The sequence below is a fragment of the Ambystoma mexicanum genome, chromosome 3q (genome assembly GCF_040938575.1).
Source record: "Ambystoma mexicanum isolate Mex_15411 chromosome 3q, UKY_AmexF1_1, whole genome shotgun sequence".
Taxonomy (NCBI): Eukaryota; Metazoa; Chordata; class Amphibia; order Caudata; family Ambystomatidae; genus Ambystoma; species Ambystoma mexicanum.
Genome location: NC_090926.1, coordinates 871,570,432 through 871,594,141, shown reverse-complemented (window position 1 = coordinate 871,594,141; position 23,710 = coordinate 871,570,432). Strand labels below are relative to the sequence as shown.

Here is a 23,710-nt window from a genome sequence, read left to right as displayed (position 1 = left end):
CTGCAACACTCCGTGCAGTGTTATTGCGCGGCAATTGTGATTTTAAGGTATCCAGGTGAATTCATGCTCCGCCTCCAAAGACAGCCATAGAGGAAAGACTGGTGAAAAATATTGTGGCAGCAACCACGGACAACCACACTCTCCGCAACACTCCGCACAGCGTGCAGAACCAGCGTATTTAATATGAATGGCATGATGAAGAATATGGGCTAAAATGATATGCAACATAAATAACAAAAAGGAAGCACACAAGACATTTCAGATTTTCTTAGTTGTAGTTTATTTATTCATTATATGATGCTACTCAGTCCATTTAAAGTGCTCCCAATTGTGGCAGATAAGACAACTCTAGTGCATGGAGGTAAGGAGGTCTGACCAACATTACATGCAATAATACTGTGCAATGGAGGAGTCGGGATTAGATGCCAGGCTACCCGAGAAGACAGTGGTCAACGTAATCACTAGAGAAGAAGTAGAAGCTGACTAGTTGGCATCTTCCAAAATGTTGCTGTACGTCTGAAAGGACATTGGCAGTGCATGTCCATATGACATTAATCCTGAAAGAATAATAGATTTCTTCTGTGCCAGGGTAGAGGTGGGACTCCAAGCCTCTCTCCCATCCTCCGCACGTTCACCCTTCCCCACCTGTCTCGCCAGTCTTGCTGCTTTGTGGGCAGGATAATATGCGAGTACCTGGTATTCAAACACAATACCTAGCAAGTGTTGTAATATGATATGAGCAACTGGCATTTGATGAAAACATTGACATATGAAACAAGCACCTGGCATTTGATGGTGTGTGGCCTTTTTGATGGTGCTGCCTACTAATGTCTGGCATAGGATGTCAGAACCTCGATTTGATGATGATATTTGGCATGTGATGTATTCAACTGGGCAGTGAATAACAATGCCTGCTCTGCAACGGAAGGTTCTGCTATTCCATGCTGATACCAGCCATCTAGTGTGAGAATCTGAGCATCCTATGGCAATGCATGGCATATGAAAAGAGCATGCGGCACTTAATGGAAGTAACTGACATCTGATTTGAGTACATTGCATTTGATGTCAATACATGCCATACTATGTCAGTGTGACATTTGATGGGAATACCTGGCATTAATAAAAGCACCTGGTACATCTGGAAATACCTGACATGAGTGAGAGCATCTGGCCATGTGATGGACATGCTTGTCATATGAGATGTAACTATGGCAATATCTGACAGGTCACCACTGTACAAGGCATTTGATGACACTGCATGAAATGTGATGCAAGTATCTCGGCTTTCGATGGCAATACCTGGCATATGACGTGAGGATTTGGTATTGGAAGGGAATACTTGGTATGAAGAGTAGCTGGTATTTAGAAGGAATGTGTCTAAAGAGTATGTGGCCTTTAATTGTTCAATTTACATGTGCTGTGAATACCTGGTTATTACAAAAACATTCTCACCATGTGATTAGTATACTCCCCGTCCATAGTCCACTTTCCTCCATACTTATGGGATGTCCCAAGGAATGGGAATGGGACCGTAGCCGGTTGCAAACTTGGTAACTTTCTAAGCGCTGGATGGTTGAAGTGCCTATGAGGGAAAGGGGGGAATTATGAACTAAAGGTGCACTATGCGGAGCAACATTTTATTACTCTTACATCCCCTTTCCTCCATCCTGTCAAATACCTGATTGGTATTTGGAGCCTTGACAGTCGAGCTGGTACGACGTATGGCCATGTTTTAGTAACAAAGACTGCAGCAGGAGAATCCAGCCCCCCACCACCCTGAGAAATTGGTACTCAGGAATGACTGCACACCGGACACCCACACCACAGGCTCGCCTTCCGGTATTTCTGTGATGCAAAGACAGTGCGGACACTGAACTGGAAGGTCTAAAGGACTCTGGCAGTGTATCCAATATAGACAAGAAAGGATACACTAGGAGGCAGAGAAAAGGCCAGAGCGAAATGTCAAGAAAAAGGCCTTAACGTGAAAAAGGCCATACGCAAAAAGGTACGATGTAGGCAGGCAATGGAAGGCCAGACAAAGGACACTCATGAAATCATAAAAGCAAAAGGAAACATCAGGGACTAAGCCAAGTAGGCAGGAAACAGGGCTAAGAAAGAAACAGAGCGGGCTTGCAGGAGACCTGAGCAGGCTCAAGGGCATAGGCAGCACAGAGACAGGAAGGCACGAAACAGGACCAAGGAAGAAACAGGGCAGGCTGGCAGAGGACCTGAGCAGACAAAAGGTAACACAGCCAGACGACAACAAAAGCAGCAGCCTGGATGGAGCGTTAAGACGTGCCGTGTCACAGGCATGTCAGTCTTTAATTGAGCCCTGTGGCGTTTCCTTCGGTTACCACGGCAACATCACAGGAACGTCACAGGTGTACCTGGAGCTCAGGACACGCAGCGTGGCGTACCATGTCAGACCAGCTACCGCAATCAGTTGGCTGCCTCTCTCACACGGAAGATCATAGAACGGTTGTGCATCAAGATCGGAGAGAGGAACGCCAACGAGGATACAGGTGCCAAGCCCTGAACGGTAAGTGGAAGTTGCCAGGCATTACTCCTACTTATAGGAGACTTGAAAGCATCTCTGAACAGAGAGGAGGGTTGGACACTAATGATCTGTCCCATAAAAGTGCTGTAACTCACAAATGCTGCCGATAGGTGTGAGGGGATTTGTTTTCAAGGTGACCAACCTTAAATCAAAGAAGGGCATTGGTTCAAAATGCTTTTGCATTAAATCATAGGGCAATATTTACGTCCCACGGTGGATGACGTTTCCTCGAATGGTGAAAATAGTCGTAATGGGCACTAAAATGTCATTTCACAATTGGGTTTGTACAGCTATCAGATAAATGGGTTCTACAAGTAGCTAGAGAAACAGCTGATTCAGCCAAGTAGCTGATGAAGGATAGAAGGTCGTCTGCTGAGGCCTCCATGCAGATGGATGGCTCTTCAAGAAACCAGCGAAAGAAGCAAGTCTACTTCCTTGCCTACTGTGATCTGCTGGATTTCATTCCTGCAGATTTAGTTATAGCTACATTTTTCTCAGAGAGGCCCACATCTTCATACACTGAGTACTCGGGAACCAGGCTGCTAAAGGAAGCGATTAGAACCATGCCCTCGGCTGAGCGAGATGACCTGTGCAATGTATGCCGTAGGAGTCGACAAGTTCACTCTTCAGGAGATGAAGGCCTGAGTATTAAATCCTCTTCTGTCCGCTTCGGCCTATCAGAATTAGGTGAAACCCCACAGATGGCTTCAATTTGTTCAGATCCTTCGTTCGAAGTGGGAGAAAGGGAAATACATGCATAGAGGGTCTGCCCATCCCAGGGACGGGGTGAAATGCATCACCCAGGGAGCTCCCCCTCCATGAAGCACACACAGCATATTTCTTGTATTGTTCGCTTGAGAAACGATCTAGCAGAGGAGTTCAGCAGGCTTTAAAAGTGGGATGCAAGACTTTCCTGTCAAGTTCCCATGTGTGTGCAGTACGGCATTGTCTGCTCAGCGAGTCTGCCCACACATTTTCCTCTACTGCTAGTTGGGAGACTATCGGTGAAACCAAGTGATTCAGCCACCAGTTCCAAATCTCCGTAGCCAGAAACCAGAGTGCTAAAGATGTTGTCCACCTTGGCTTGTTAAAATAAAACATGGCCTGCATACTGTCCATGTACATGAAGACCCGCTGCTCCAGAAAAGTGTGTGGGAATTTCCCCATTACCAAGAACATTGCCTTCACCCCCAAATAGCTGATGTGAAGGAATGATTCCTCCACATTCCAGAGGTCGTGTACCTCCTATGAATTCAACACTGCTCCCCATTCCGTCAGTAAGGAGATCCAAAGAGAGAGTACTCGTGTGAGGTGATTGGAAGAATGAGACCCCGACAGTGAGATTCCTCTGGTCTTACCACCACCACCGAGTGCATCTCTGTAGGATTTCCGATCAATTCGGATTGAATCTGTCTTGTGGCCGGTGGTTCGCTGACTGGAATTGGGTGACTCTTGTGTGCAGTCTGGTCAGAGGAACCACAAGGATACACCAGGCCATCACACCCAAGCGCCTTTGGAATTTGAATGCCGACATGGAGCTGCTGTTCAGAAATTCCTTGCACATTGTAGATTCTAAGTCTTCTCCATGGCAGCAGGGAAGACCTTCCCCACTTTGCAGGCCCAGATTAAGGCAATGTACTGGATTCTCTGCGTAGATGTAAATGTAGATTTCTCTTAGTTTACAGTGAGTACCAGCGCACAATCCGATAGGAGGACCTTATTGACTGGATCCTTGACATTATCCAGTCATACTAATCATCCAAACAGAGGTATTTATTAATTCCGTGGAGATGCATCTGTGACATTATGGAGACCATTACCTGGATAAATATACCTAGGAAATACATTACCTAGGACACTGATATCGATAGAAAATTGTGGGACCTTCCTATGGGTCCCCCACACTGGAATGTGCATATGCACATGCTGATGGTCCATGGCACATAGACAATTGCCCTCGATCATGGTTGTGAGAATTTGAGCCCCCATCCTGTTTTTTGACATTGTTGGGCAGCTTAAAGAAGTGGAACCTGCTCTATCACAGACAGTTCCGCTAGTTTTTAGAGCCTCTCTTGGAGATATGACGGAAATTGTTAGGAAAGAGGAGGGGATTGTGGGAGTAGGGGTCCTGTAATTTATCTCAAAGATGTTAAATAGAGAGGTATTCTGCCGCCAACTTGAGTTGTATGCTGCTGGAACGGCATAGGCTCAAACCTTCGGTTTCTCGCTCTGAGCAGAAGAATCCTTGCAATGTCCTTTGTCTCTTCTGAGGGGTTTCAAACAATGACTTCCCTCGCCTGTTTCCGCTCTGAGTCCATGCGAGAAACACCTTGAAAGACCTGTGGCAAATGGAGGAGCTTGTTTTCGGCACCGGTTTTGAAATTGAAGGTAAACCCTTCACCATTAAGGTCTGTTACATTTCATTGTGTAGTTCCTCTTCTGTGGAAAGCTGGAAGAGGGTAAAACGGTCTTATTTGCTCCTGAACCTCAGGAAGGGGCATCATGCTTTTCAGCCAGGTCACTCCCCTTATGGCCCGGACACATGCCTCTTTAAGCTGTATCTACATGTCCCAGTGTTGGCTCATGCATTTCAGTTGCAATGGTCTTTGCACCTCCAAGGCCTGCAAGGAACTGCTCTCTGCGGTCGCCATGTACGTAGGGCACAAAGTCTTCCTTCTCTTTCCAGATTTTACTATGACAGAAAGCCACGATTGTGTGTGCCTTAGCCTGCCAAAGGTGTAGGGGCACTGTTAGAAAACACCTTTCTGCTGTCTGTGGCAACCCTCTCTATTTCCTCTTTCCTGGAAAAGGTCAGAAGAAGTTGGCCTGTGGTAGAGGTAGAGGAGATGGGGGGGGGGCTTGCTTTGCGGAAGGGAGGCAGAGTCTACCACCAATTGCGCTGACGGGTTTGGGCCAACACAATACTTTTTACTGGGCACCTGCAGCTACTTAGCGCCCAGCTAATTTTTCACAGGATGGACACTGCGAGGCTTTTCCTATAGTTTATCTGCTGTACTCATCACGTCCGACTGAAATGGGATCCCAGCCTTATCTATTTTTTTGAGGAAGCCCATCTGCAAGCACACCTGTGTCTACAGCAGGAAAACCTTCCATGGACCGCTCCAGGGATTCCAGAACATCACAGATTCTCTTGTTAAAAACCTTTACCACTTACAGGATTTCATCCCAGTCTTCTGTCCTATCTGTTGTAGCTATTGAGGCCACAGGAAAGGGACACGTGTTACCGTCTGTGGCAGGCATCCATCGCTGCACTCGTAGGCACGCGAGAGGCACATTCACTGGTGGCGACAATGCCTCTGATGTCCGTACGATTTGTTTTGTTGTCGCCGTTGGACTGCTTGGACCTTTCTCCCGGGTCGGAGTTGCAGCACTAGATGTAGGCAATGCCTCCCCAATGATACCCTTTAGAAGGCCTACCTATCGGGTGTAACAATGAAGTTATGAAAATGAGCTACAAGGCACCACCCACCCTTGAGGGAATGGGCCTCTTAGAGAGTGGTCGCATGCTGTCAGATGACACAGGGTATGTCTTCGTCAGGGCGATCACATATCCTGAGCCTGTGCCTCGATAATGCACTAGAGTGGGGTACTGTGGGAGTCCCCGAGTTGAGTCCAGAAAGTGGTCTAGTGCTTTTTGCCCTACTGGGATGGGAGAGTCTCTGTATGACCCCTCTCTGGCAAGTGATGTCTGTTTTCAGAACATCCCCTCCATAAGGTGCCCAGGAGAAAAAAGGTTCACTTAACTTATTTCTTGTTTCCACAAAGTTGCAGGTTTGCATCAGAGTCGCGTGGTCAGAGCGTGTGAGGTTCCATTAAATAAAAGTCACTACTGCTTGGCAACCAGCTGCGCTCATGTCCCAGTTCCTCGGGACATCCCATAAGTATAGCGGAAAGGGGACAGGACTTAATGCATGGAGAACAGAACTTCTGAACTATTACTTTTAAGAAATAGAGTACATGCCTGTGAGTGTGATTAAGGTTAATAACTGGCGATCATACGGATTGTAAATATGTACGATTGATTCTAGTGGTTACAGAGTAATATGGGCCTCTACTTGGCATAAAAGTGGGGCCCGTTAACCCACCAATACATTAATATATTTCTAAGTCTTCCTGCAATTAAATGTACACTTCCAGGAACCTTCAATTATTTACACTGTACATGAGTTGTACCCATTGGAGCTGAATGAGCTCCCGATCTTTCTATGGCTCCCTCACAAATCCAATTATTCTAAACTGCTCATGAACACCTGTATCTAAAGTTGCAATATCTTTACTGTAACGTAGAGAGGCAGGGCAATACACTTGACATATTACTAACTCCCAAATCCACATTATTGTTCAGGATTCTATGATATGCATGAGAGCACAGTCCTCTTTGTGTTCCTGCCTACAAGGCCTGTGCGCTGGTGCTGCCGGAACCTCTCTCTGGGAAGGAAGATATTACTGAGATTGAAAAGCGGTGTACAGAGGTCACGCAGTGCTCACACCAAACACCTCATCAGGAGACACCGAAATGGAATCTGTCGACTTCTCTTCAGAATCGTCAAAGGGTTCTCCTAAATAAAATAAACAAAGCATTATAATCAGATCATGTTCTTGCGTCCAAGAAGCGATATTCTGGGTATTTGTATTTTATTGAATGTATATAGCATTTTAATCCAAAACGCTTTACAAGAGGAACCAACAATATACAGCAAGCATTACATAACAATTGAATTAAACCAGAAAGCAGAACACAAAACAATTTACATTATGGAAGGGGAAGTATAGGAGGGAGGGGTCAGTGAGAGAGAAGAGATAATGGGTGGGAGGAAAGGAGAGAGAAGAAGTATTAGAGGAGGCAGACGGAGTAAGGAATAGAGGAGTATGAGAAACCTACAGGATATAAGGAAGGAGAGAGTGGAGAGAAAGGAGAGAGAGAGGGGGAGGGAAGTAGACGTCAATTTCACCTCGGTGTAAAGTATGGGCAGCGGTAACTAGAGGGGGACCAAAGACGCACACTAAAGTCAAAAAACGTAAGGATCAATTAGTGTTCATGATTGTTAAGTCTATAGAGAATGTGCTGACAACAAAAAGAAAGGAAGATAAAATATACCGGAGTATAAAAGTTTGCATTCAGCTCCGAACCCAGCAGATGTCCTGAGATAGTCGAGGCCTGAACTCATGAACACTAATTGAGCCTTACGTTTTTCGACTTTAGTGTGCGTCTTTGGTCCCCCTCTAGTTATCGCTGCCCATACTTTACACCGAGGTGAAATTGACGTCTCGAAACCCTGCCCTGAAGAATGCCCCCCACATATTTTGGGTAAGGTTCCCCTTCAAGGCAGTACCACTGAGTAGTCCTCATCAAATAAAACATTTGGCTGAAATAGTAATGGTCGTGATTACTTGGTAACCCAAGATTTTTACTTGAGAAGTATATAGCAAGTCACATTTTATCTTTATGTATACTAATTTTGTGATGGATTGTTCTGTGTGCTTCCCTGCAGGGATTATTACTACTCACTCTGCCCCGAGGAAGGTGGTTCCTTAACATCAGTGGCCCTACAGGTGGCCTGCCGAAACGTAAATGTGGTCTCCTTTTTTTGCTGGAACTCATTTTTGTTCCCAACTACATTACCTCTCTCGGAGACCCCTCCTTTTCAACCTGAATAATGTGAAAAGCTTACGTTGGCTATTTTGGTTCACTTGTACTGAAAAGATCTCATTGATGTGTTGTCTTTTCGCATAATCTGTTGTTCATCAAAGAAATTGAATTTTGTTGTTGTTCATATATTTGTTAAAAGCACTTGATTCCATGTATTTGTTAAATGCACCCATCTTTGTGAAATAAAAGTTTGAGAAAAAAACTTTGGGAAAAGGATGTTTTTAGTGTGGCTTCACACTGCGTTATACTTCTCATGGTTACCTTGGGTTGCTTAAAGTAAGAATAATTAGGATATCCCGCTTTGGATACCATGTTAATTAAAATTATAGTTCATTAAATTTATTTTCTTACAGCTTTTGAAACTTTGTGTGTGTCTATTACTGATGGCCACCAGACCCAAATAGCAGACTTGGCTGCCATGTTAGGTATGCCTCTTCCTTATCTGACTTTCCAGACCAGCTTTGTCCAGCACCACACCCTGTTTGGCTCCAGTTCTGCTCCCCTCACTTCATATGTGCTCCCCTTTTTCCGAGGGAAGAGGGTTAGGGAAGGGTTGCATACAAGTGATTGGATGAGCAGGTTAGCCTGAGTTTTGGACCATAGCTTGAGTAGAAGCGGGTGATTAGGATGAGCACCTGTGCACCATTGAGCCCTACAGCATTGGGGGGTCATGGGGGGCAGTGACGAGGATTGAAATGTACATGAACCTTCACCTAACAAGCTGAAGTGGAAAATGGCGCCTCTTCTAACATGCTGTTGTTCCTCAGAATTCCACCATTCTGTCCACATATCCTGCGCATCGGCACTCGGGTAACACACTTATTTTTTAATAAAGTGCTTTGATTTCTAGCGTTGGGGCACATTTCAGCTGGGCCTTTCATAGATTTGGCTCAGGGCCCACTAACTTGTCTGGTGATTATTTATCCAATGATGGAGCCTCTGGGAACTGGCTCTAAAGCTACTTTTCTTTTTCTTCTTTTTTAGGCATAAAAGATGCATGGCCACCAGGTACGTGCTCTGAGTTCGGCAACTCTGGTTGTCTTATGCTCAGAGTTCAAACAAAAGAGCATTCAAAGTCTGTGTCATGTAAGCCAACATCAAGATATCATTGCCGTTCAGCAGCCTTCCACTAGTCTTCCACTCTTCCCTGAATCTGTCGAGTGCATGCCTGTGGGTCCCTGCGTCTAAAAGACTTCTCCATCTTATTTATTTATTTAATTTATTACATTTGTATAGCGCAGCACAAGCCCAGAGGCACCAGGGCGCTGGCATGAACCAGTTACATATGGCCCAAAGGCACAAAATATAAGACATTACATAGTTACATGCAGGTTGTGAGGTAACCCCGGCCGTAGGTGGTTTAACAAGATAAGAAATTGAGCACTGAGCTTAATTGAACAGCCAGGTCTTGAGGGCTTTGTGGAAAGCCCAGTATGATTCCTCCGCTCTTAGTCCAAGAGGTAGGGAGTTCCATTGCTTGGCAACAATGACCGGGAAGCTAGACCTCCCCCCCCCCCCCCCCCCCCGAGCTTCAACCCATTTGAATTTAGGTTGAGCCCATCTATGAGTGTACTGTGTTCTGGCTGGGCTGGCCTGGCCGAGTGCGTCTTTGTAAATCTGTGGGAAAGATAGGGGGGCCGATTTGGATATGCATCTTATCCCCTTTATGGTGATGTGACACTACACTGATGCTTCATTACACAGTGAACATTACAATGCAGCCAGCTGTACTTTACACCATCACTTAGTGAGTAAGCCCGGCCACGTGTTGTCCCCCATGATGTTCTTTATGTAGCAGCCTTCCCCTGGCTGTTTAGTGGCATAGGATGTTTTACACACACAAGACAGTTGTGAGGTGCCATTGCACAGTGTGTACTACTTGGGAATTTAGGGCACATGACAAACTATCTGGAATGTGGAAGAGTAGAGAAGAGGCCAGTAATGGATGGAGAGATACCCCCAGAAATGTCTAAAGGAAGTACATTTCTTTTTATCGTATTGGACATTTGTATGATGCCTCTATACAAGTGTTTCCAGGCGCCACAAGAAAAGAAGTGGGGGAGGCGGGAGCATGGATATCATAAGAAAAACAGCAACAAGAAAAGAGACGGTTATATTGGCCTTGTGACAATCCTACCATGCACGTGTTTGAGGAGAGGAGTACAAGGGGGAGGGGGCAGAGGGTGCAGAGCAATAGTAGTGGGGGACCCCACTGGGGCAGGGGGAGGGCAAGTGCTGTAAAGGCCAAAGGGGCAAATGCCAGGTGAAAGAGGGGGGAAGGGAGGCAAAGTGCAGGGGGCAGGCAGGCGGGCTAGGTAGGGATAGTCAGAGAAGGGAGCGCAGGGCAAGTGCTGGCAAAGGGTTCTGGGAGGGACTGGTAGGGGGGGTCTGGTCCCTGTATTATTCAGAAGAGACCAGACCCCAGTCGCAGCAGCAGGTGGAGAGCTTAGCAAGGGAGGGGGAGATGGAAGACAGAGGTGAAAAGGAAGGTCTTGAGAAGTTTCCGGAACTTACAAAGATCCGGCTCAAGTCTGGGAGAGGGAGGCTATTACAGAGGCAATGAGAGGCAAAACCAAGCAAAGAAAGAATTGAGAACACATTGAAGTAAGGGAAACATAATAAAAAGAAACTAAGAGTACAGTATACAAGACAGGGGAAGATTAAGGAAACAAAAGAGAAAGTTGGACTGGAATCTAAAAAGTGAACATTGGAAGTAAGGGAAGGAGAAACAGTTTCAGGGAGTGAAAAAGTGAAGAGCAAATGCACTGGAGAAGCATCAGCTGCTCACGTGAAGCAGGTAAACAGAGAACGTGGTTCCCCAACACCTGAGAGATGGAGGTGAGCTAGAGAACAGCAGAATATGAAAAATAGGGGATCACAAAGTGATCCATAAATGAAGCGCAAAGGATAGAAGTGTAACCCTTTCTACCTGAAATACATTTGTCAAGTGCAGCATACACATACAAGTAGGTTTCTTGGAGCCAGGCACATGGGTGTAGTAGGAGCTCCTAAACTGAGTTATTAATTGACTGTGGAGAGAAAATGATCATTCTTCATTCTGACTGACAGACAAGGGATTCCATAGAGGTGGCCAAAGAGCAGAGAAGGCCGGCTTGCTCCACCTAAAAATAAGAACTTGATCGGCTTCACCAAGTGGTGCCTCGAACGAACACTGGCCTCATTACGACTTTGGTGGTATCTGGGCGGTAGATTCGGCCAGATACCACTAAACTGTATTACCATTACCACCACTTGGTCCAGCGGTATTACAGTCAGATTACAAGTGGCAGTGGTAGTGCAAGTCCCCATTTTCTGTAGTCTATAGGACTCAATGGGGCATTTTTGGAGGACTTACCTGCCGAAATATGGCACAAAGCTGGCGGATTTAAATCTCGCTCATGGCTAGAGGTGAAACCTCCAACTTTCCGCCAAACCTATAGCTGGGTTGTGCGGTAAAGGTGCAGATACGGTAATACTGCTGTATTTAACCTGCAGCGCCCAACTTGTAATGAGGCCCGATATTGTGCTTTGATTTAGTAACGCCTGGGCTTCATTATGCTGAATGCAGAAATTTCACCAATTCCCAACAGAGTCCAATGGGACGCCACGTTGGGGAATATCAAAACATTTAAACTTGACATGCTTATTGCCGGCAGTTACTGTTACTGAGGTAATAGCATTACATATACCACCAAACTCATAAAGAGGGCCCAAGTGTTAACCTAATATTTTTTTTTTTATTGGCAACCAAGATCTACGTCCTTTCTTTTCTCCCAAAACACGTACGAAGATGCACACTTGAAGATTGGATCTGTTGCAACTTTCCAAAATGCTCATTTTGAGCAATTTTGGCAGAATTACCGAAAAACAAATTTACTGTTAATGCCACTTGGTTCCAATGATTTTCCATGGGATTATGAGTGGGGTAAGGGCAGTGTTAGTTCTCATTTTTGGAGTCCACAAGACTCCATACAGATTTTGTTAGATTGCCTTCAACTAGGCAGAGACCATGGACGTCATTTGGTGAAATTCCTGCGACCCCAGCCATTGCCTCCATGACCTTTCGTCAGGGATCACATAGGCAATATCAGTGGCATAAGGAGGGGCCACGTCATGTCCTATGAGGAGCCCGAGACTCCAAAAAGAAATGATTTCTTTCTAAAATCTGACTTCGGAAATAAACCATTTGTTTTGTTTTTGCACGAGATGGTTGCGCTATGGCTCCTCTTTATCGCGCCACTAAGGAATTCATTATTAGTTTGGGCTATTAGGTGGCACTTAAGCACCCTAAACGCTGGTAAGACAAGTCCTTTTCTTTCCTGCTAATGTCCTTCCATCCCCGTCTCCTCCCTCTATCCCCTTTCCTCCTTCTAATCTCTCTATTCCCCCGCCCCCACTGCTCCCAATCTTGGCCTTTACTTTGACTCTAATATTTCCTTTTCCCATCATATCTCTCTCATCTCACGTGACTGTTTTCATCTCTACAACATATGTAAAATTCGCCCTTTTTCATGCTGCTAAAATTCTGGTCTCCTCATTAGTCTTCTCAACTCTTCTACTGCTCTGTTCTATTCTTTGGTCTTCCCTGTTCTCGTCTTGCCCCTCAAATCAAGCTATCACTCTTCTATTCGCTCACTTTGTCTGCTCTCTTAACAAGACTCAATTTCTTCTTCCCTTAACTCTCTCGGATGGCTCTCTTTTCATTCCCAGCTCAAATACAACTTGCTCTGTTTCGTATTCAAATCACTCTATGGTCTTGCCCCAGAGTACCTTGCTTCTCTTCTCTCATTCTACTCCGTTCTGCTGGATTTTTACGACTTAATGTTCCTCGTGCCCCCTGTGCGCAATCTCGCTTGTGATCTTTCCAACTTCTTGCCCCCCTTCACTGGAACCTCCTTCCTCTATCTCTCCGCTCCATTTCCTACTATTCTCTGTTTCGCTCTTCCTTAAAAACTCATTTACGTCAGTCATCTGTTTGATTGTTACTGGTTGAAATTGAAAAGTACCTTCTAATGCTGGTTTTAATGTACTGCTGACTGCCCTCTGTGAAGCACTTTAGTAAAAAGCGCTATATAAAATACAATAAAATACAAATTTTTGCATTAGAGTACATATGGGGAGAAATGGCATATGAGCAGGGACACAAAGCTTGTAGGTGTTGTTTGGTTACTAGCCCACCCAATGACTGCCCATGGCCTTGCTAATCCCTATGGCCATTCCCAACCAGTTCCTGCCCTCCCCACCCAAAACACCTCCACATGCGAACTCATTGAGCTCCCTTAAATCAAGCCTTACCAACAAGCATTGCATTTAAAGTGTCTTCCAGTGTTCTTCAAAGCAGTCTTCTGAGAGTTAATGACTTAATTGGAGTTGTAAATGCGCGACTGGGGTAATAAAAATGTCTTAGTCAGGTTTGGCTTCAGACACTATAAGCACTATGCATGCTCTTCACTGAAGTCCCGTTAAAAAGAAGCATTGGCAAAGCCAACAGATTTCGCTTGTGTATAGGCATTAGACATTTGACAGGCACTGCTATTAGATGCCCATCTATTCGCACCATTTTGCACCCACTACCATTGATAGCCAGTTTATACCACTATGGCAGTCCCTGGCAAGTGTCTTTCCCATCCCTACACTAAAGCTGAAACTGTTGGCATTGCCCATGCTTGTTTTGCTTTGCGGTGCAGTGGAGATGGAAGCGCTCTGGCTCCTTCATCTCGGGTTGTAAAAGAAAAAATTACTTATTTTTCAGCTGGAGATGGAGCACCTCCATCTCGAGCCACAGGGGAATGATTTCCTATTGTGACGCGAGATACAGGCGCATAGGCTCCACTGTGCATCTCAGGAAGCTTTCCCTGCTTGAGAGTGTTAGGCGGAAACCTGTGCAGTTCCCTCTGGGACCACTGCTAAAGGTGTTTAGCAGTAAACCCACTTGGTAGCAGTCTGTACCACACAGATTCACTTGGTAGCTGTGGCTGAGCAGTCAGACTTCTCTCAAGAAGAGTTAGGCAGTATGTGGAGTATACAAAATAGGGCAATTCACACAGTAGAACAAGCAAACACGGAAAAAGGCTTTGGTGTAAAGATATATAGTTATTTATTTATAAAGACACATCTATGGAACACACTCTGGCACTAATACGGTAAACACTTCAATCACAATTACTATAAGTAAATCAATCCCCCTAACAATAGTTCGACAAGTCTAGGTTCAACGTCACCACTTATTTGCAGACAGAGGTGAATGCTTTAATCTAGATGGCACTCTAATATTCGTTAGGACGGGAGAGAAAAGGCAGGGTATGAAATCAACTCGGTATCAACACTTTTACGAACAAATGCAAGGCAAGTAAGGCAGGGTCTACTGTAGATCGCAAAGTCCAGAGGCCAGGCCCGCTCGGAGAGAGGCAAGGCGAAATGTTCTATCCGGTTGCCGGGGTGCTCTGCACGGGCAATTCGAACACTACGTCCTGGAACGAAGAAAAAGCAAAGGGGACTGGTTGTTCCCACCAGTCAGGGGAAGGGACTCTCCGGCGGGGAGATCTCCTCTGTCGTCGGGAAGTGGTGAGTCGGTTCCGCAGGGCTTCACCGGAGGTGTCGTCGTTGCAGGTCAGCTCAGCTTTACCCTCGTCGGATCCTTTAGGTCCTGTGGCGACTTCTGAAGATCCAGTCCCAAAAGCCCTGCTTTTATACAGAAAACTCACATTCATTCAGCCTAGCTGTCAATCAAAACACGCTAAGTGGTGAGCGGGGTGGCTCACCACTTGGGCCAATCACACCAGAGTGTGACTTGAGTTGGCAAGGCAACTCAGTCCAGGGTGCCTAAACCCCCTGCCACACCCCCTGTGGTACCCAGACAGAATGGCACCACTTTGGAGGAGTTCTGTGTAGAAGCCCGCCAAAAGTGGAACAAAAGGGCTCAACCTTTGGTTTAGGAGTCACAGAGACGAACACAGACGCCATTTTAAAAACCGAGTTCTGGCAGAAAATACCAACCGATAGATTTGTTTAAGACAAATAAACCGGTGGTATGTTAGAGATTAACGAGAAAAAGTATTAACCTCCAACAATGGGAAGAATCCCATAGGGTTATATTCGGGGTCGAATATAACAAGTAGTTTCCACTGCCACCAGCCAAAACTCGACGAGGGGGGAAGGGACAGTGCCCCCTCGAATAACATACCCAGGAGTAATCGAATTACCCCTACTAGTACGTCCACAATAGGATGGTTTGTACTAGTTCTGTTAGTAAATTTAGGTCTAGTAAAGCCAATGGTGACTTTACATGCCTGGGGAGACCGTAGTCAGTCCCCGGGTAAGGAGTCTATGGTGGGGATCCTCCTCTAGGACACCCCACTGTTACGGCATGGAGGGTGCGGGGTAACACACATAGCAAAACATATGAGACCCTATGGAGTAAAAGACCCCATAGCCCATAGAACACATTGACACTCAAAGGAATTACACACATTCATGTCCAAGAGTGGGAGAAAAAGAGTCTCACTCTTGGCAGGATGGAAACAACAAACTCCAGAAATCCAGCAAAGCTGCTGGGGGACTCACTAGGTTAGGAAATTCAGCCTAAACAGAGAATTGTCCCTAACAGAGAGCTTTCTGGTTCCTGTCTGCGCTGTGGAGCAGTCATGCTAGAGAGGAGTCCTGCGGAAACAGATAAGAACACATAAATAGACTGTGCGTGAGGCTGTTGCATGTTTATGATGTATGTGTGTATGTATGCTTACGTGCAATTGTGTGCATTAGGTATTTAATGTGTGTGAATGGATGAGTGTATGCTGTTATTTTTTTTTCTTATTATTTATCGCATTTGTTGGTAGCGCCCAGTCCATGTGGTATCCCGGCGCTTAATTGAGGTGCAGTACATTGATACAATACATTAGGACAGTCAAGTAGTTAAGCATACTTTTGGTTGGCAGTTTGTACATGCAGGAGACTAGGCAGTCCGCTTAGGGATACTTGGTAAACAAGGCCGTTTTCAGCTTTTCTCGGAAGGTGGGGTAAGGGGGCTCTTCTTGGATACATGGACGTAGGGAGTTCCAGGGTGTTGGGGCTATGACGGTAAAGCTTACTCCAGCAGCTCTTTTCTTGGTGAATCTAAGAGTCGTCAGTGATAGAGAGGTGGAAGAGTGTAAGTCGCGCGGTGTCGCACTCATGGTAATGCGTTGATTGAGGTAGGTGGGTAGGTGCAAGGTTGTGGATGCATCAGTGCATGATGGATAACATTTTAAATTCAATGCAGGCTTTGCTGGGCAGCCAGTGGGCCTCGAGCCTGATTTGTGTAATAAGGTCTGATCGTTTCATACCCCAGATTGCCCGAAGATCATTGTTTCTTAGCAGCTGGAGTTTAGTCAGGGTTGTGCTGAAGTCCCAGATAGGATGGTATTGCTATAGTCCAATTTACTACCAATGATAGCCCTGGCTATTTTAAGGCAGTTGTCATGACTGTGCGCTTGCGCTGGGTCGAGAAGATGATTTTGGTGGATGGGTAAGAGTGTGGAGGAGGGGGGCAGGTGTGAGTGGGTTTGCACTGCTGCTTTTTTAATGAGCATCTATGAGTCTAGGCTGGCCTACAGTTTGCCATTAAAAATGCCATGCCACCATAAGAAAACATTCCCAAAGTCAAAAGGCGTTATGTCCTTATGTGGGGGTACTGGAATATATTGGTAGAGCCAGATTGGGCATGTTTTCCTATATTATCATTAAAGGCATTATGCGCAAAGCAAAGATGAATATGTACTTAAACGGGAATACTGGCTTACATTGGTGCAGCCAGCATTGAAATGTATGGGCAGAGCCAGCATGAACATGTTTTTTGTAATGGCATATGTTATGGGGAAAGGCAAAAAAATGCACTGGGAAATGCTGTTGTGCACGGTTGGCGACTTGAATCTATTGGATTTTTTCATGAGTTACCCTGCAAAACAGGTTACAAATTGTGGGTCTTTTTACCCAATTATTTTATTTATATGAAGTGTACTATATAATGCACCATTTTAACAGATTATTAAAAATAATCCCCGCACGGAGAATCCTCCCCACAAGCCCTATCTTGTTAGTTTGAGCTCCCTCGCTATGCTTGGCCACTCTTATACTTGCAGGGTCATAAATATTATCCCACACTTAAGAAATTCCCCTGCCAGCGGCCAAACACCACCCCCTTGTTTCTAGATTGGGTGTGAGATATATGCTTTGATCAAAAAACATACTTGTGCCTTTCACCTAGTGCAGCACACACGTGCCCCTGCAGCGGCATGATCATCACGGGAAACAGGTGATGGTCCAGGCCTGCCCGGAGTGTGGCGTGTCCTGTGATTTGAGGAGCTTGAAGGGAAGGGGGTAGGGAGGCCAGTATTGCTCGCGAAGGAGGGTAAACTGTTGTGTTATGCCGCTGAGCTGCAAGCAACCTAGCCAACCATGATATCTCATCAGATTTCAGACTGGTGACCTGAATATAACCAACCATTCTCTGCAAAAGTTCCTTTTAATCACTGAGTTCTCTCATAGGCACAGAGGCCTGTGGTCTGGACGATATGGACAGATATCTTTAGCAGGTGCATGAACACCTCTATGGGTGTCTATGAAACATGCTGACTCTGCACTTTGGCCTACATCTGGATTACTGTATTATGGCAGCACCTATGGAATATGGGTCTTTATTTGGCATTTGATAACTAGACCTGACATGTGCTTATATAATTGGTATATGACGGCAGTAAATTCCCATTTGAGTCTGTAGTGCAGGGGTGTACAATTTAAGGCCCAAGGGCCAGTTGCGGCCCGCCACGCTGTTTTGTCCAGCCCACCAGGAACAAAGACTTTCCTAATGGAGGGCGGCACGCAAGCAGCATTGGCCGCCCTCCATTAAGAAAAGTCTTTGCAATTCTTCCGGGCCGGACAAAACACTGACCCACAGTGGCTCAGTGCACACACACCACGTAGCTCCTACAAGTCACATAATGCGTGTGTGCTGCACCAATGGATGGCCAGCACTACGGCTGGCGTGGTCAATAAGGCTTAATGCCGGAAGGCATTTCAGCCTTGCCACGCCAGCCATAGTAACAGAGACCTTGCCAGCGTTGCAGCATGTCCACGGTAAGTACCTATTGGGGGGGTGGGCGGGTGTGTGTGTGTGGAGATTGGGCTGGGGGTTCAGGTATGTATGTATTCATGGTGTATGCATGTTAGTTTGTATGCTGAGATGGGGTTGGGGGAGTCGTGTCTGTATGGGTGTTGTATGCATGGTATATGCTTGTTAGTCTATATGCTGAGATGGGGGTGGGGGGTTCGTGTCTGTATGTGTGAGGCCCACACCTGCCACAGTGATGTTGCTGGGAGAACACCACCATACCCATCATTGCCATAGTGATGTTCACGGAGAGCACCAGGGTGCCCAGGCCTGCCATGGTGACGTTCATGGGAGATCACTGTGGTCCCCTTGCCTTTGCCTTCCATAGTGATGTTCATGGGAGAGCACCAGGGTGTCCAGTCCTGCCATAGTGATGCATGCCTGCTATAGTGATGCTCATGTGAGTGCACCATTGTGCCCTTGCCTTCCATAGTGATGTTCATGGGAGAGCACCAGGGTGTCCAGGCCTGACATAGTGATGCATGCCTGCTATAGTGATGCTCATGTGAGTGCACCATTGTGCCCATACCTGTCACAGCGATGTTCATGGGAGAGCGTCAGGGTGCCCATGTCTGCCATAGTTATGTTCCTGGGAGAGCACCAGGGTGTCCAGGTCTCAAACAGTGATGTTCATGGATCAGCACCATGGTGACCACGCCTGCCACAGTGATGTTCCTGGGAGAACACCAGCATACCCATAGCCGCCATAGTGATGTTCATGGCTGCAATGCTTCTCACTGATCAAGTATGTCTGGTTCACTGTTCTCCCAAATACTTGTGGTTCATTGCTCACTTACAGCCGTTATAACACAAAAGAGACAGAATATCTTTATTCAAAGTTATTCCTCAAACTCAGTTCCCTAGAGATAACTCGTTGTCCCTATAAAGAGCTCTTCCTATCCCTGCAGTGGGTGTTCTCACCCTAGTCGTGCGCTGCTGTGTCGCCTACAAAGGGTTAGGGAATAGAAAAGAGCTCACCCTAACCTCTCTAATTACTTTCCTCAATTTCTAAAAGCAAAGTGCATACTAATGATGGAAATCAATGTAGTTATTTTAATGTTATTGTTCCCATTAAGTGTGGCTTATCACAATCTTATAATAAAAACAACTAGACATGTGAAGGTTAGTTCTTCCATGAACATCTCAATGTCTTATTCATAGTGCTTGGGACATTGGAAAATAGATAAAATGACATAATATAACTACAGGCCCATTTCTTTCTTTATATGGGTTCTGGGGATTGGTTCATCAGGCCAAGCCACTTCTTGTCTACCGGTTTCAGCAGATATGGACCCGCTCTCCGCTTTCTTCAGGACTTCACTATGTCTCTTAGTAATGCAGGGAAAGGTTTCATAAAAAAGACATTCTTGTCAATGATTGTCTTGTGCTCCTTCATTCACTTTATGCTCCTTCATTCACTTTATGGAAGGCGTCTCAGGGGCGTCTCAATTCTGACTCTGGGACTGTAAGCCCCTTCAGTCTTCTGTTCCCTAAAAGGGAGTTATATGTAAAAGGTGCAACTATCAATATTGTGTTTGTCTACAGGCATTGTTTCCTCTAGTTTAGAGACACAAAAAGAGGAATGCTTACCTCCTCTTAATCTCTGTGGGCAGCTGTGTGTATTCAATGGCCCCTTCGGAGTAAGCTTGTGCATTCCCACCAATAGTGATTGTACAATAAAACAAAAATGAGAACAAGAAGTCAGCCAGTTTGAGGGTTTAAAAAAAAAGTGGGACATCGACCAGGGACAAAACAAACAGAAAGACATACATCAGAAATAGGTGACTTAAAAAGGCAACATTAAACTAAGGGAGGAAGTGCTTCAAACTAAAGAGGAATGCTGTATAAATATGCACAGTGACATTATCAAGCCTCACTAGAAGGAATGGGACGTCAAATAGGGGGATGGGGAAGCGGGTAAGGGGCTCCCTCTTTGGCAAGTATGTGAAGTTTAAGCCAAGCTTTGAAGAGATCCACTGCTGGGCTGGCTTTGATCGTTGTATGGTGGGTTCCATTGGAGCGAGGACATTTGGGAGAATGAAGGGAAGCAAAAGGAGGCACAGGGAGGGTATGGGATGTTGAGGTTGAGCACAGATGAGTAAACTGATATTCAATCAGACAGGCACTGTGGAGCAAGACCATTTATAGTTTTGCAGATAAGGAGGACATTCAAAAGGGAGAGGTTGTGCATGCAGCACTAACTAACATGTTGTCGGTAGGTAGAAGTGGGCATGATCTGGAAAGGTTTGGCAAAGTTGCGGGTAGCAAAGTTAAGGACTGGGACCTCATTAAAAGTTTGGAGGTGCAGGAAAAAAGTGACAGTAATTCTGTAACCACCACTTTACCCGCACCGCCAAATTACAATTTTTGACAAATTTACCACTGGCAGAATTACTGCACAGTAAATCCACCGATGTTTGGAGGAAAAGCAGCGGATTCACGTCCAGTTTGCTGCTGAAGCTAAATCCTCCACTTCACCTCCAACAATTGCCAGATTTACTGCACAGAAATTCCGCCAACAGCAGTACAACTGCCAAAAATCCCCATGAGTCCTATTGACTCCAAAAATGGGCAATTGCCATGATTTGTAATACCATGGTAACTCGACAGGACCAAGTGGTGGTAACGGTAATTGAATTTGGCCAAACTCGTAATGAGGACCTTTGTGTAGAGGGAGGAAGGATTACAGTGGAAACCCAAGGAGCAGGCTCAAGCAGCAGTCAAGTTTGCTGAGTGATTAGTAAGAAAAGGACACATTTTCCAAATGTTTAGAAGATTATTACGAGCAGCAGTGTCCGTGGTAGTGATGAATTCTGCAGCCGAAAGGTTGCTATCAAAGTGGAACCCAAGATTGCGAACCTTGAGCAGGGGTAGGAGAGAGGAGGGGGATGGTAGGCATCGTATTCGAAGCTAGGAGAATGACACATTCTGAGTTGAAAGAGTTCAGCATTAGGCAGCAGAGAGCCATCCAGTGACCAACTGCAGGGAGAAAATTCACAATTAATTCTTTTTTTTTTTTTAAACTTTGTTTATTCGGCTTGACAACACACAAAGACGCACATGTCAGCAAATGCACATCGTGACATTGATTTGCGAATCACAGATACAGAGGTTTCAATGTACAATGCAGTATTAAAACACAGAACTTAGAAGGCTTATAATAAAGAAAGCATTACAATCCGAGTGGAGGAGAACATACATCCCACACAGGTTCAATGAGGGGCGTGGGTCGGAGATGAAGCCTCAGAGTCTGAGGGACGGGCAGACAGGTAGTCACGGAATCTGCACCAGATATCCCTTGGCCTTGAGTGGGGGTGTTGTGTAGCCCCCCCATGCCTCCTCAGTGTCGTGTGCCCAGGTAACTGCTCGGAGCCATTGTGCGTACGTAGGTGCATAGGGGCGAAGCCAGCACAGTAGTATACCGCGGACTGCCAGCATCATACAGAAACCTGCCAATTTCCTAGAATCGCGCTTCAGTCCTGGAAGGTCGTGAAAGAGGCATCGCATTGGGGAAGGGTCTATAGTGCAGTCTAGTATGTCTGATACAGTGGAGCATATGTCCCGCCAGTATTGTGTCAGGTGTGGGCAATCCCAGAGCATATGAATGTAATTAGCTTGGTCGGCGCCACATCTGGGACAACTAGGCGAGGTCTCGTGAAACATACGATGCAGTTTAGTTGGTGTGTGATGGTACCTGTGTAGTACCTTAAATTGTAGTAGTTTGAACCTGGAGTTGTAAGAGACTTTGTGGGTTCGAGCACACATTCGGGCCCAATGTTCGTCCGCAATCTCGACTCCTAGATCTTCCTCCCATTTAGCTCTGAGTTTAACGAAAGAGGGGGCGGCTCTGGTCTGCAGTAGATTATAAAGTCTAGATATTTTCCCCCTGAAGGAATCGGAGTTGCAGAGTTCAGCTATTATAGGGTCATCTGGCGGAGCTGTAGGAAATTCAGGGAATTTGGTCTTTAGATCTTTCCGAAGTGAGGAGAATTGTAACTATGCTGATGGTTTACGCCTAAGGTCAGGGGGGAGGTCCGACCACTCCAGGAAATTGCCACAGACAAAGATATCCCGGATAGATAAAAAGCCTGCCCCTGTCCATCGGGCAACAATGGATTGGGGAATACATGGTACTTCAGGGAGAAAATTCCAGAGTGGGAGGTCGCCATGAAAAGGATTAGGGGTTGCAACCTCTGTCCATATTTTGCTAAGAGCAAGCGACGTGCTAATCACTGGGTCAGGGGAATCGGGGTCCAGCGGGGCTGGTTTGAGGATGAGGGACCCAATCGTTCGCTCGCTAACCTTTAATTTTTCAAGCCGGACATGAGGAGGGGGGTTCGTTGTACTAAACCACTAAGAGGCAAATTGGGATTGCGCAACCATCCAATATCTAAGAAATTCGGGGGCCCCAAACCCTCCCAGCTCCTTGGGGGCAGTGAGAGTATTCAGGTTGAGTCGAACTGCACCGGAGTGCCAGAGGAATTTGTTAGTAATACTGCGTAGTGTCTTAAAGAATCCGTCACCCGGCCAGAGTGGAATGTTTGCAAAGCGGAATAGGAGTTGGGGCAGTACGACCATCTTCAATATTCCTATTCTACCAGCTAGGGAAATGGGGAGTCTGGTCCAACTTGCAGCTTTGGTGGTCAGAGTGGCTAGATAATTTTGATAGTTATCGTTGCGTAGTTTCTCAACTTGACGGGAGACCGATATTCCCAGGTAGGTGAAGGTGGATTGGGACCAAGTAAAACCCATCAGGTCAGGGGGTGGTGGTGTATTGTCAGTAAGTGGGAATAAGGTCGATTTAGAGCAGTTAACCTTAAGACCAGATATGTGCCCAAAGCGAGTAACGTCGTTTAGGATTGGAGCGAGGTTTATTTCTGGAGAACGGATGTAGAGCAAGGCATTATCAGCGTACAAGGAGACGATATCCGCCTGTCCCGCTGAGCGAAGGCCTCTATGAGAGTGCGATTGGCGCATCATGTCTGCGAAGGGTTCAATTGCTATTGCAAAGATTAATGGGGAAAAGGAGCACCCCTGCCGCGTTCCTCTGGCTATCTGAAAAAGGGTGGAGCATCTGTCTTCGGTGCGGACTCTTGCCACTGGGTCGGTGTAAAGTAGTCTGACCCAGGACCGAAAGTTTGGGCCAAACTTACATTTTTCCATGACTCGCCACAGATACTCCCAAGACACTGAGTCGAATGCCTTCTGCATGTCCAGGGTGGCCGCCACCGCCTGTGTTTTGGGATTAATCCTACTAACCACATTAAAAAATTGTCTAAGGTTCAGGGCTGTGGATCTACCCGGGACGAATCCCGCCTGATCGGGGTGTATGATATCA

At 46.0% G+C, this 23,710-nt stretch overlaps 1 protein-coding gene across 9 annotated transcripts in view; it reads right to left on the bottom strand.

Moving 5' to 3' along the window:
* Nucleotides 1-263: 263 nt before the first annotated feature.
* The window catches only part of LOC138583059 (uncharacterized), a 433,873-nt gene continuing 410,426 nt past the window's right edge, over nt 264-23,710 (bottom strand). For all 9 annotated transcript variants that reach the window (XM_069654971.1, XM_069654972.1, XM_069654966.1 and 6 more), the window contains one exon: nt 264-7,137. In XM_069654971.1, the coding sequence (XP_069511072.1) occupies nt 7,052-7,137 (86 nt within the window). In that variant the 3' untranslated portion in view covers nt 264-7,051. The remainder of the gene's footprint in view (nt 7,138-23,710) is intronic.